Source organism: Chrysochloris asiatica, unplaced genomic scaffold (genome assembly GCF_000296735.1).
Source record: "Chrysochloris asiatica unplaced genomic scaffold, ChrAsi1.0 scaffold00015, whole genome shotgun sequence".
In the NCBI taxonomy this organism is placed as follows: Eukaryota; Metazoa; Chordata; class Mammalia; order Afrosoricida; family Chrysochloridae; genus Chrysochloris; species Chrysochloris asiatica.
The window spans coordinates 14,181,457-14,196,738 of NW_006408533.1; the positions used below are offsets into that span (position 1 = coordinate 14,181,457).

At 36.6% G+C, this 15,282-nt stretch overlaps 1 protein-coding gene across 1 annotated transcript in view; it reads right to left on the reverse strand.

Annotated features, from left to right (window-relative positions):
- CCDC178 (coiled-coil domain containing 178) overlaps nucleotides 1-15,282 on the reverse strand; it is a 585,948-nt gene that overhangs the window by 545,509 nt on the left and 25,157 nt on the right. Inside the window, exons 3-5 of the mRNA XM_006835132.1 lie at nucleotides 14,565-14,587; nucleotides 9,092-9,183; nucleotides 1,353-1,553 (exon numbers count right to left, since the gene is read on the reverse strand). Of these exons, the coding sequence (XP_006835195.1) occupies nucleotides 1,353-1,553; nucleotides 9,092-9,183; nucleotides 14,565-14,587 (316 nt within the window). The remainder of the gene's footprint in view (nucleotides 1-1,352; nucleotides 1,554-9,091; nucleotides 9,184-14,564; nucleotides 14,588-15,282) is intronic.

Sequence of the window (15,282 nt, forward strand, 5' to 3'; positions counted from 1 at the left end):
GCATAAGGTCACTTTCAGTTGGTACTGACTAGATGGCACCTAACAACAACAACAACAATGTGATTACTGTGGTGCTGTGGGTTAATGCACTGGACTACAAGTCAGTTTGATAAGCAAGGTTGGAGGTTCAAGTTCACCAGCCACTCCTCAGAATCCCTAGGCAGGGTCACTATGAATTGGAACTCACTCAACAGCACTTAACAACAGTGTGATGGCTGGAGCTGTGGTTGCCTTGGACCAGATCAGATGATTTTGGGCCAGATGTTCCTATCCTTGTGAGTAAAGATTTCCAGCAACTGAAACCCTATGAATCAGGATGAATATGAGTCAGAATCCACTGGATGACAGTATGTTTGGGTTTGGATATGTTTGGATAATAAGTCAGTGCCTTTAGATAGATTCATGTTGTTGTTGTTGTTGTTGTTGTTGTTAAGTGCCATTGAGTTGGTTCTGACCCATAGCAACCCTGTATAAAAGTTTCCAAGGAACAACTGGTGAGCTTGAATCACCAACCTGGCAGTTCAAATGCCTTTGCAGTCCAACGCATTAACCCACAGTGCCACAGATCACCCCACTCTGCATCTAAAAAACTGCTTCCTTCTTAAACATGTGTTACCTATAGGAATCTTGGAAATATTTTAAGTTCCTGCTAGAAGTTGCCAAGACAAATTTACTGTTCAGTTCTCACAAACAGAGACAGGAAAGTCCCAAAATAGCACTCAGAACGGTTACATTTTCTTAGATTTAATGAAAGTCACTGGCAACAAGTTAAAATTTTAAAATTTTGAATAGTTCAGATACTGCCACCTTTATCTTGTTTTTGTTAGATGCCATTGAGTTGGTACTGATTCATGCACAACAGAAGGAAAAACTGCCTTGTCCTGCACCAACCTCCCAATCATTGCTACATTTGAGCCCATTGCTGCTGCCACTATGCCAATCCATCTCATAGGGGGTCTTCCTCTTTTTCTCTGACCCTCCATTTTACCAAACATGATATCCTTCTTCAGGGACCTGTACCTCCTAACAATATGCCCGAAGTATGAGAGATGAAGTCTGGACATCCTGGCTTCCAGGGCTCATCCTAGAATTTACAGGAAAACAAAAATGTGCCTACTGTTTGTATGCCAAAAAAAGCATGTAATTTCCAACAGAGACCAAAAGACAGCAAGTCCAGGTTTTTACAGAGCAGTCCGAGTTTGTGTCTGTAAACCCAGAATGATCACTTATCGTGCACTCCCAAAGTGCCTTGGTGGTTTAGATGTTTAAAAACATGGTCTCCCTCAACAGAGGTGATTATCCAAGCTTTTTTAAACAATAAGAATGCTACCAAGAAAAATCTTTATTAGTACCTTTCTGAACAGCTGAGGGAAGTTCTTGAAGTCTCCAGATTGACCAGGAATCAATTTGCATGCTAATCTTTTTCTTTCTCAGTTTTTGTTGTCTTAATGCTTCTTCAGCTTCTGCACGGTCAGTTTCTAGGCTTTTAACCAGATGGATGGCCTCTGATAGCAGCATTCCCATTTCCTGCTTTATCTCTGGACACTTTTTATCTTAAAGTAAGAATATATATTCACATTTGTTAATGAAATAGCCTATAATCTGGGAGGTAAAAATATGAGTTTTAGTTGTGCTACTAATTTGTTTTATTAAGCATCTATATAACTAATATAAAATATTAGGTATATATAAGGGAATTTCTATCCATCCAATATGTAATATGAGAACGTTAGAAAGTGAAACAGCATTTTAAAGAGAGTTCAATTATAAGACAATCACAACATTGATTATAACCTTTGAAGATATTTTTCAAAATGCACATTTTGTAAAGTAATTAGAATACCTAAATATGAATCTATACCTTCATGGATAATAACATTTCCTCTCAAGGAAAAGACCCATGTCCTAATCACAAGCTTTATTATAGAGTCTTATTTTTAAATTACACTTGTGTTTCTTTCCATTATATCAGCAAAGTAAATCATAATGATCACATAAGATGAATATTGAAAATTCTCAGCTTGTTCATAGAAACAACACACTTTATATTCATCAATCTTATCAGATAATAACTTTTCTACTTAGCTTTGCCAGGATTTCATTGTAATTTCCAAATTCTATTTATTCATTTATAATACAAATTAACTCCTTTAATGAGAGGTAGATGTGACTCTTGGTTCACAGTTCTGGAATGATATGGCTTAATGTTAACAAAATGTTTAATGTGGATATTCATTCATATATTTATGCAAGAAATACTTGTAGTGTTTATTTTATTTTAGAAATATGCACTGTTCTGGAGATAGATTAGTAAGTAAAATAGCTATGGGTCTCCCCCTTCTGATAGGCATGCCTATAGCTATGGGTCTCCCCCTTCTGATAGGCATGCCTATTGCCAATGACTTTTCCAAAAATAATATAACAGAAGTATATAAAAAGAAAGGCAAGGTCCGAAAGAATTGAGGCTGGAGGAAAAGAAAAAAACTGTTTCAAGAATAAAGGCAATTAGTAATTTTTTTCCTTTTCCTTTTTTAGACAATAAAAATAATGGTGTTTTGATAGAAAGTAGTACTGCATAATGATTATAGGCTGATCATAAACACAAGCTCAGAAATCAGAGTCTCTACTTCTAATCCAATGGGTTTCTCAGAGAGATTCAACATGCTGGCTGAAAAGAATTCTTGTAAAACAAGTTTCCCAGACTTAATGCATAAAAATTCTTTCTGTGGACTAGTCCTTCAAATTTTTTTTTTTTTCAAGTTTAAAATCTTTTTTTTTTTTTTTTAATCACACTCTTTCATATGCTGGGCACTTTACATTGTTACTTATCTGGATTTTTTTAATGAAAGCATATTCACTTAATACTGTGTTCTTCAGCCAATTCAATTTCTGTAACAATATTTCAGTCTGAAACACAAGAAAAAGTTGTTAGTTGCCCTCAAGTGAGTTCCGACTCAGTGACCCTATGCACAACAGAACAAAACACTACCTAATCATGTATCATTATCACAATTGCTGCTATGTTTGACTCCCTGGTTTCAGTCACTGCATCAACCCATCTCATTGGAGGCTCTTCCTCTTCTTTTGTTGACCTTCCACTTTTCCAAGCATGATGTACTCCTCCAGAAACTGGTCCCTCCAGACAACATTTCCAAAGTACAAAATACAAAGTCTTCCCCATCATTGCTTCTAAGGAGCATTTTAGCTGTACTTTTTCCAAGACAGATTTGTTTGCTGTTCTGGAAGCCCATGGTACTTTGCATATTCTTTTCCAACACCATAATTCAAATGCATCAATTATTCTACAGTCTTACTTATTCATTTCCTAACTTTCATGTGCATATGAGGTGATTGAAAATACCATTGTTTGAATCAGGTACACCTTAGTCCTCAAACTAACATCTTTGCTCTTTATTTAACACTTTAAAGAAGTATTTCGCAGCAGATTTGCCTAATGCAATACTTTGCTTGCTATCTTGACTTCTACTTTCATGAGCATTGATTGTGTATCCAGGTAAAATGAACTCTTTGACAACATCAGCCTTTTCTCTGTTTATCATGATGTTATTTTTTGGTCCAGTTTGGAGGATTCTGGTTTTCTTTACATGAAGACTATGGTCTTTATCTTCAAAAGAAAAATTTCAAGACCTCTTTGCTTCCAGAAAGCAAAGTTATGTCATCTGTATATTGCACTGTTAGTGACTCTTCCATCAATCCTGATGCCACATTCTACTTCATGTAAACCAGCTTCTCTGATTATTGGTTTACCATACAGATTGAATTAAGTTTGGCAAAATGATACAAGCCTGCTGCACAACTTTATTAATTTTAAATCATTCAGTCCTCTTTGTTTTGTTCTAACAACTGCCTCTTGGTGTATGTACAGGTTCTTCATGAGCACAATTAAGTGTTCTGGAATACTCATACTTCGCAATGTTGTCCATAGCTTGTCATGATCCACCCAATCGAATGCCTTTGCATAGTCAGTAAAGCTCAGGTAAACATCTTTCTGATAATCTCTGCTTTCAGCCAAGATCCATCTTATTTCAGCAATTACATCCTCTTCTGAATCTGGCTTGAATTTCTGGCAACTCCTTGTCAATGCATTGCTGCAACCATTTTTAAATAATCTTCAGCAAATTTTATATGTATGTGATAGTAATGATATTATTTGGTGATTTCCACATTCTGTTGTGTCACTTTTCCTTGGAATGGGCAAAATATGGATCTCTTTTAATCAGTTAGCAAAGATAAGAGTTTCCAGGACTGCATCACTTTGCTTAAACATTTCAATTTGCAGTCTATCAGTTCCTGGAGTCTAGTTTTACACCAATGCCTTTTGCACAGTTTGGACTTCTTCCCTCAACATCATCAGTTCTTTGTCATATGGTGCCTCTTGAAATGACTAAACATCAACCAATTCTTTTTAGTAGAATGGTTCTGTGTGTTCCATCTTCTTTTGATGCTTCCTGAATCTTTCAATAATCTGCCCATTGAATCCTTGAAAATTAAAATTTGAGACTAGAATGCTTTCTTCAGTTTTTTCAGCTTGAGGAATGTTGTGTGTGTTATTCACTTCTGGTTTTCTGAATCCAGGTCTTTACACATTTTATTATAACACTAGACTATGTCTTCTTAAACAGCCATTTGAAATTTTCTGTCAGCTCTTTTACTTAATAATTTCTCCCAGTCAGTTGAGCTTCTCGTTATTCAAGAGCAAGTTTCAAAATCTCTTTTGATACCCATCTTGGTCTTTTCTTTCTTTCCTGTCTTTTTAATGGCCTTTTGCTATCTTCATGTATGGTGTTCTTGATGTCATCCCCAGCTCTTCTAGTCTTTGGTCATTAGAGTCTAATGCATCAAATTTGTTATTAAGATGCCTTCTAAATTCAGGTGTGATATATTCAAGGTCATCTTTAGGCTCCCATGGACAAATTTTTGTGTTTTTCAGCTTCAGCCTGAACTTGCAAACAGGCAGCTGATGGTCTATTCTACAACTGGCTCCTGGCCTTGTTTTGGATGATGATATTCAGCTTCTCCTTCATCTTTTTCCACAGATGAAGGCAATTTGATTCCTGTGTATTCCAACTGGTGAGTTCTATGTATTTACTCATCTTTTATGTTGTTTACAAAAGGTATATGCAAAGAATAAGTCATTGGTCTTGATAAAGTCTATCATGTAATGTCCAGTATTTCTATCAACAAGATCATATTTTCTAACTACTGATCCTTCCTCTTTGTTTCCAACTTTCACATTTCCGTCACCAGTAATTATAGGTACATTGTGATTACATGTTTAATCAATTTCAGACCGAAGGAATTGGTAGAATTCTTTAATTTCATCATCACTGCCTTTAGTTGATACACAAATTTGAATAAAAGTGATATTAACTGGTCTTCCTTGTAAGCGTATGGATACTATTATATCACAAACAATTTTGTACTTCAAGATAGATTTTGAGTTGCTCTTTATTATGGTAAATACAACACTATTCCCCTTCCGTTTGTGGTTCCCAGGACAATTAACTATGATTGCCCAATTCAAAATGACCATTAACAGTAAATTTAAGTTCACTAATGCCTAGGAACTGCCAAAAGAACCAACAGATCTGTGTTGGAAGAAGTGCCGCCAGAGTGCTCCTTGGAGGACAGGATGATCAAACCTCGTCTTTCATACTTCGGACATATTGTCAGGAGGGATCAGTCATTGGAGAAGGATATCATGTTTTGTAAGGTGGAGGGTCAGAGAAAAAGAGGAAGACCCCCAGCAAGATGAATTGGCAAAGCGGCAGCATCAGTTGGCTCAAGAATGGCAACAATTGTGAGGTTGGCCCAGGACGGGCAGTCTTTCATTCTGTCATGCATAGGGTTGCTATGAGTCAGTACCGACTTGATGGTACCTAACAGCAACAATAATGCCTAGGATATCAATCTTTATGCATTCCATTTCATTTTTGATGATATCCAACTTAGATTCATACTTTGTACAGTCCATGTTCTGATTAATAGTAGATGTTCACAGCTGTTTCTTCTCATTTTGAATTGTGCCCCGACAGGAAATAAGGGTCTCAAAAGGCTTTGCTCCAGCCATGTTATTAAGTTCATGTCTACTTCCCCAGTCATATTTTGAGTGCCTACCATGACAGACTCTTCTTATGGCACTGCATCTAACAATGTTCCACTGCTATTCATAGGTTTTAAGTGGCCAATTATTCAAAAGTGGTTCATCTTGTACTTCTTCCTTTTCTTAGTATGGAAGTTGTGCTGAAACCTGCCCATTATGGGTGACCCTACTAGCATTTAAAATAACGGTGGCATAGCTTCCAGTATCACAGCAACACACAAGCAATCACATTATGACAAATAGACCTTCCATAATTAAAGCATTTCTGATTATACACACATGTGATTTTCAGGGTTCATTATATGTGCTGCAGCTGTTCTTTATACTATCCTCTAACAACATGCAAAGTAAATGTAAATACAAACAACTTGTGCATAATCTAATTCTCTCAATTTAACATCTCCCTCAAATTGAGTCATCTTTGTTGTTTTTTCAGACTACCATATCGATTAAGGAGCTCTGGTAGTGTAGTGGTTACGAATTGGGCTGCTAATCTCAGGGTCAGCAGTTTGAAACTACCAGCTGTTCCATGGGAGAAAGATGAAGCTTTCTGCTCCCATAAAGATTTACTGCCTCGGAAACCCTATGCAGGGTCACTATAAGTCGGAACCCACTCCACAGCACATAACAACAACAACTATATCTATTAACTTTATTGATTCAGTTATTGAGTAAGAGCAGTTATGTTAAAGTATTTAGAACGTAAATGTTTAAATATAATATACGAGGCTAAGTCAAATATTATCCACCCTCTGGTATATTAAAATGCCAGATCATGTCCATGGCTGATGACATCATTGAGCATGCACATGAAATGGTTCTATCAAATAAATGAGTAACAGTGGATTACAGGGCAAATTATTTGCAAATAATCCATGACTGACTTGGGCACTGAAACAACTCACAGAATAGTATAAACAGAGCATTTGGACAGCTGCAAACAAAATTTGGACCTATACTCAAAGCCAGGTAAAATTTCTTTAAAGAAATCATTACTGGTGATGACAGGAATTCAACACTATGCGCTTGAGAGTATATGGAAGAATGTGGAATGGAAACATCCTTAATCACCAACCAAGAAAATGTTTGAAAGTCAACATCAGCTGGAAATTTGATGCTTAAAGTTTTCTGGGATTCTCAAGGACCAGTATTGGAACACTGTCAGGAAAAGGGTTCAACAATCAATAGTGCTAGCTACAGTGAGATGCTCACTTAAAAACTGAATCCTAAATGTCTGGTTAAACAAAGGACTGCAGTCCAAGGGCATTGTGATCTGGCATGACAAAGCACATCAGAACACCTCTGCCCACACTGCTGACACTCTGCAAAAACTTCCTTTTGAGGTGTTAAAACATCCTTCCTCCCTATAGTCCTGATCTTGCTCTCTTGGACTGTCACCTGTTTGATCTCCTGAAAGCAGCTCTTTGAGGATGAAGATGCACTTCTGATGAAGAAGTGAAGACAGCAGTATGCATGCCTAGTTAGCACCTCAGACTAAAATATTTTTTAATAAGGGAATATAAAAGTTTTTTAACAGATGGGCAAAGTGTATTGAAAAGCAAGGAGATTATGTCAAAAACTGATGTATTTGTCTTTTCTAAAAGTAGGTTAAAATAAATTCAACAACCAGAGTGTGAATAACTTTGGTCTCACACTCATATTTCTTTCATCTTGTTATTGTCCTGTGTTTTAGACCCAAATGTATAGGCTTATAATAATAAAAAATGTGGTTCAATTTTTGCTGTTAGCCCATCAAAATTATTTTGAACTATGATTGTGGCTGTCAACATATTAAACTCTTCTCTCGACATTGGCATACAAAAAAAAAAAAAAAAAAGTAATGATTGAGACTATTGTTGTTGTTGTTGTTAAGTGCCATCGAGTCGGTTCCGACCCATAGCGACCCTGTACAGGGTTTCCGAGGGTGTAAATCCTTACGGGAGTAGAAAGCCTCATCTTTCTCCCGCGGAGCAGCTGGTAGTTTCGAACCGCTGACCTTAAGGTTCGCAGCCCGATTCGTAACCACTACGCTACCAGAGCTCCTTGATTGAGACTATAATTTCCCTTATATATACAAATATTAAAACAGAAATAGTAATAACAGAGCCTTTCCATAAATGACAGCTTCAATTAACAAAATAGCATGTCTTCAAAATAAATATTTTGTTTAATGGCTATTTTCTTCTAAAGGTGTTTAGTAACTGTGTGTGCATGAGTGTGTGTGTGGCGATGGGGAGGGAAGAGTATGACATGCTTAACACAATCACACTACCATATTCAAATACATAAATATAATGTTAACATAAATATAATTCCAGTATATAAGGTATTTTAATTTTATAAATGTGACAAGAATATTAATGACAACTTATAAATAAACCAGAGTTGTGATACTAAGTATTTCAGCCACAAGCTACATGTGATCATTTATATTTAAAAGTATGTTTATTAAAATTAAATATAACATAAAAAATTAGTTCTTCAGTCCCACTAACCCATTTTAAGTTCTAAAGAGCAATATGTGGCTAGTAGTTTCTCTTTTGAAACTGTACAAATATACTACATTTCTGCTATTACAGAAATTCTGATTGGAAAGAACTGAGCTATAGAGAGTTAGCTTCTTGACAGTTTTTCCAGGTTCATTATATATGTGACCTTGTGGTGCTGTAGGGTAAGCATTGGACTGCTACCCACAAAGTTGCTGGTTCAAACCAACCAGCCATTCCTTGGTAACCCTATACAGGGTCACTCTGAGTCAGTACCGACTGGATGGCAACACAGTATTTCTTAGATTTTAAAATTTTACAAGCAGAAAGCTTCGGAGTGACTGGCAACCTCGAACCACAGAGTTTGTGGTTTGAAATTCAGTGATTATCTATCTTTGGAGCTATTGTGCAGAACATTGTTAGATACAGTATAATTTATTAAGGTATATTTATATCCAACAAATATGAGAAACAATTTTACCTTCCTTTTCTGTTTTGACCTTTTCTTCCACTGTAATAATACTTCTTGTGCTCCAGTCTTCTGTCACTGCTTTTGTGGAAGAAGCAAGACTCCTATATAATGTGAAAGAAACAATCAATTAGTAAAGGAGGTATGTACTAACACTTAATAAAAATAAAATTTTAGGTGACAGTATACATTTTAATCCTCCTATATAGGTGATTTCTATGTCGTGGTTGTTGTTGTTAGGTGCCATTGAGTCAGTACCAATTCATAGCGACCTTATGCACAGCAGAACCAAACAGTGCCCGATCCTGGGCCAACCTCACAAATGTTGCCACGCTTGAGCCCATTGATGCTGCCATTTTGCCAATCCATCTCACTGGGGGTCTTTCTCTTTTTCTCTGACCCTCCATCTTACTAAACATGATATCCTTATGCAGAGACTGGTCCCTCCTGCAATATGCTGAAGTATGAGAGACGAAGTTTGGCCATCCTGGCCTTCAAGGAGCACTCTGGCTGCACTTCTTCCAAAACGGATCGATTGTTTTTTTTTGGCAGCCCGTGGCACTTTCAATATTCTTCTCCAATACCATAACTCAAAAGCATCAATTCTTCTACAGTCTTCCTTATTCACCGTTCCACTTTCGCATGTATATGAGGTTATTGAAAATATGATGGCTTGGTTCAGGCGCACCTTAGTCCTCAAGCTGACATCTTTGCTCTTCACACTTTAAAAAGGTGCAGCAGATTTGCTTAATTCAATATATCATTTGATTTCTTTGCTGCTGCTTCCATGAGTGTTGATGGTTGATACAAGAAGAATGAAGTCCTTGACAACTTCAATCTCTTCTCTGTTGATCAAAATGTTGTTTATTGGTCCAATGGTGAGGATTTTTGTTTTCTTTACATTGAGATGCAATCCACACCAAAGGCTGTGCTCTTTGATCTTCATTAGCAAGTATTTTAAATCCTTTTTTACTTTCAGTAAGCAAGGTTGTATTATCTGCATATCGCAGCTTGTTGATGAGTCTTCTTCCAATCCTAATGCTTTTTTTCTTCATATTTTTCTTCATATAACCCAGTTTCTCAGATTGTTTGCTCAGCAAACAGGTTGAATAATACAACTCTGTTGCACACATCTCTTACTTTTAAACCATTCAGTGTTCCCATGTTCTGTTCAAACAACTGCCTCTTGGTCCATGTACAGAGTCCTCATGAGCACAAAAAGGAATATTAATACTTTGGAATGTTATCCATAGCTTGTCATGATCCACACAATCATAGTCAATAAAGCACAGGTAAACATCTTTCTGATATTGTCTACTTCCAGCCAAGATCCATTGGACATCAGCAATGATATCCCTCATTCCATGGCCTCTTCTGAATCCGGCTTGAACCTCTGGAAGTTCTCTGTCAATATATGTTTGCAGTCATTTCTGTATTACTTTTAGTAAAACTTTACTTGTATGAGATATCAAAGATATTGTCCGATGATTTCCGCATTCCACTGGGTCACCTCTCCTTGGAATGGCACAAATATGGATCTCTTCCAATCAGTTGGCCAGATAGTTGTCTTCCAAATTTCTTGGCAGAGATAAGTGAGTGCCTCTAGGACCACCTGACTTTCTTGAAAGATTTCAATTTTCATTCCATCAATTCCTGGTGCCTTGATCTTTGCAAATTCCCTCAACGAACCTTGAACTTCTTCCTTCAGTATCATTGGCTTTTGATCATATGCTACCTTTTGAAATGGTTGAACAACAGCCATTTCCTTTTGCTACAATGACTCTGTGAATTCCCTCCATCTTATTTTGATGCTTTCTGCATCATTCAATAATTTGCCCAGAGAATCCTTCAATAACAAAAGTTGAGGCTTGAATTTTTACTTCAGTTCCCCCATCTTGAGAAATGCTGAGCGTGTTCTTCCCTTTTGGTTTTCTGATTCCAGATCTTTTCACATTTCGTTGTTATATTTGACTTTGTCTTCTCAAGCTGACCTTTGAAATTTTCTGTTCAGCTATTGTACCTCCTCATTTCTTCCATTTGCATTAGCATCTCTACGCTGGAGAGCAAGTTTCAGTGTTTCTTCTGACATCCATTTTGATCATTTTCTTTCTTTCTTGCCTTCTTAATGACTTTCTGCTTTCTTCCTGTAAGAGATTCTTGATGTCATCTCACAATTCTTCTGGTCTTCAGTCTTTAGCGTTTAATGTACCAATCAAATCTGTTCTTCAGATGATCTTTAAATTCAGGTGGAATATATTCAAAGTCATATTTTGGCTCTCATGGACTTGTTTTCATTTTCTTCAGCTACAGTGTGAATTTGCATATGAGCAATTGATAGTCTGTCCCACAATTTGCCCCTGACCTTGTTTTGGCTGATGATATGGAGCTTTTTCACCATCTCTTTCCACAGATATAGTCAGTTTGATTTCTGTGTCTCTTATGCTGTCTAAAGAAGGTATTTGGAATGAAAAAATCATTGGGTGTATCCCACAGAATTTAGAAACAATCAAGAATAGATATATTTGATGCACCAGACACTAATGATCAAAGACCAGAAGAGTTGTAAATGACATCAAGAACATTATTTATGAAGAAAACAAAAAGGTCATTAAAAAGACAAGAAAGAGAATACCAAAATGGATGTCAGAAGAGACTGTGAAACTTGCTCTTGAACATTGTTGCCTTGTTGTTAAGTATCATTGAGTCAGTTCTGAACCATAGTAATCCTGTATAGGGTTTCCTAGGAGTGCCTGTTTAGCTTGAACATCTGATCTTGTCGTTTAAACAGACTTTGCAGTCCAGTGCATTAGCCCACAGCACTACACTAGGACTGTGCTCTTGAACATAAAGAAGCTAAATCAACTAGAATAAATAATTAAGTAAAAAAGCTAAATAGAAAATATCCAAGGACTGCTCAGGAAAAAAAGTCAAGTGTTTTAATGAAATGCACAAACACCTGGAGTTAGAAAACCAAAAGTGAAGAACGCACTCAGAATTTCTTAAACGGAAAGAACTGCAGAAAACATTCAAGTCTCATCTTACAATATTGGAGGATTTTATGGGCAAATTATTAACTGATACAAGAAGCATCTAAAAATGGAAGGAATACATAGAGTCACTATGCCATAAAGAATCTTTCAATATTCAGTAATTTCAAGAGGAACCATATGACCAAGGACCAGTGATGTTGAAGGAACACTGAAGACATTGGGAAAGAAAAAACAAAGCTCCAGGAATTGATGGAACACAAATTGAAGTATTTCAACAAACTGATGTATGCTCACTCATTTATGCCATGAACTTTGGAAGAGACCTACATGGTTCACCATTTGGAAGCAAACCATATTTGTGCTGGTTCCAAAGAAAGGTGACCCAATGGAAAGAGGGAATCAAGGAACAATACCATTGGTATCACATTCATGTAAAATTTTGTTGAAGATAATTTTTTAAAGTTTGCAGCAATACATTGACAGGGAGCATCAAGAAAATCAAGCCAGATTCAGAAGAAGACTTGGAATTAGGGATATCTTTGCTGATGTCAGATGTATCTTAGATGCCAGAAAGTATATCAGAAAGAAGTTTACTATGCAAAGACATTCAACTGTGTGGATCATAACAAACTGGAGCAGGGACAGTGAGACACTAAGGGCACCAGAAATGTTTTAGCTTGGCCAAAGTAGAATGAGACCCAAATGGCCATACCAGTATAGTATCTAAAATTATGCTGTTATAACTCCCTTCCTAGTCACCCTCCATAATCAATCATTCCTAACCTTGCCCCATCCTCCCAGCCTACCTTCCCTAACTATATGCCATAATCAATTACTATCTCATAGTGAATCACTTTTAAAAAATATTAATTGCTTCTTATTTTTAATTTGTAGTTAACCTCCATTCTGAGGATTTTCCTAGGAATTAAGAAAAACAGTTACATGTAGATGTGAAGGCCACTGATGATCACTTTGGGGAAAAGTGAATAATGCTTGGGAGACAACATGCCTGGAGCAGTCAGTGAAACCTGAGATAAAGAAGTTCCTGAAATTCCTTGGACTCCTAGTCCATACACAAAAATCCCTATAAATCCCCCTTCCCATCTTTCCTCGGGGAAATAATGAAGACCACAATAAAAAATCAATGCATTTGAATTATGGTAAATAATAGTATATTATTGTTGTTGTTGTTAAGTGCCGTCGAGTCGGTTCCGACCCATAGCGACCCTGTACAGGGTTTCCAAGGGTGTAAATCCTTACGGGAGTAGAAAGCCTCATCTTTCTCCCGCGGAGCGGCTGGTAGTTTCGAACCGCTGACCTTAAGGTTCGCAGCCCGATTCGTAACCACTACGCTACCAGAGCTCCTTAAGAATATTGAAATTTCCAGAAAAACAAAAAAGTGTGTGTTTAAAGAAGTCTGGTCAGAATGCTCCTTAGAGGTGAAGATGGCAAAACTTTGTCTCACATACATTGGACATGTTATCATAAAGGAATCAGTCCCTAGGGAAGGACATGCTTAGAAAAATGGAGGGTATATGAAAAAGAGGAAGACCCCCAAGGAGAGAGATTAACACAGTGGCAGCAACAATATTGGGTTCAAACATAGCAACACTTGTAAGGATGGCATAGGTCTGGACATTGGTTAGTTCTGTTGTGCATAGAGTCACTATGAGTTGGAACCAACTCAACAGTACCTAACAGCAACCACAATGACCACAAAAGGAGCCTGGTGGCACAATGAGTTAAGGATTGGGCTGCTACACAAAACGTCCATGGTTTGAATCCACTCATTCTACTTCTGTAACTGTTTGCAATTTAAGAATGGATCCACGGCACATAACAACAACAACAACAACATGGAACACTTTTACTCTGTCCAATGGGGTCACTACGGGTCAGACTTGATCTTCTAGTAATAGTTTAACTTTTATAAAATTACAGTAGTAATTTCTTTTTCATCTTAATTAAGCCACATAATATCATTTCCTGTGATTTGATTATCATTAAATATTTTCAGTGGCAACACAGTATTTGATCTTACTGGTGTTACACTACTTATTGAGAAAAGTTTCCTATTCTTAGGTCAAGGAAACAGTCATTGCAATTTTTCCTTAATGGTTTAATTTTTATTAAAAAATATTTTTGTTGAATACTGTGATATAACTTTTCTGTTTGTTATTTTTAAATATAGTTAAATACTGTCCAAGATATATATTAAATAAACCTTTCCTCACTGACTTGCAATACAAACTGCATCATATTCTAAATTACTGAATTAGGTCAGATTTTCTGTTTTCTAAGATTCTCTCACGTAGTTCTTGAACCAGAATCATTTGCTTCAACTTCTGTAAGTTTGAAGACACATTTCTATATGTGATGTGGAGCATCCTGATTTCAATTTAATATCCCTTTTGAAGGAAATTTATGATCTAGAGTAGACTAATTATCAGTATTTCAACATGAAAAATAATTTAAAATGCAGGAAAGGTTCTTACCATTCTCCATATGCTGTTTCAAACTGTCAAAATAAAAAGATTCAATTAAAAAATTTACTTTTAAGCATCATTTAAAAAAGCAACAGATAAACTTGACTTAACATAAAGTCACTGATAACATTGGCAATAGCTTATGTCATATACTTACTATCTTTTTATCAAATTAAACTCTCAGTGATTTCCCAAATACCTATTGATCATCTGTTATTATTGCTATTGTTATGGTTATTGTGTAATGCTATTGAATCGATTCTGACTCACAGCAACCCTGTACAGGGTTTCCAAGAAGCTTCTGGTGAGTTTGAACCTCTGACCTTGTGGTTAGCAAATCCAGTGCTTATCTTATAGTACCACTCCTGGACTCCTTCTGTCATTACTATTCTTACTTATTCTCTTTTTAAAATTTCTGTATTTCTAAGTTTTACTGCTCCATCAAGGATTTCTCTCTGTCTCTCTGTCTCTGTCTCTGTCTCTGTCTCTGTCTGTCTGTCTGTCTCTCTCTCTGTCTCTGTCTCTGTCTCTGTCTCTCTCTCTGTCTCTCTCTCTGTCTCTCTCTCTCTGTCTCTCTCTCTCTCTCTCTCTCTCTCTCTCTATATATATATATATACATAAGGTCGCTATGAGTCGGTACCGACTCGATGGCACCTAACCACAACAAAAAATATATACATGGAGCTCTGGTAGCGTAGTAGTTACAGATCCAGATGCTAGTCTCAAG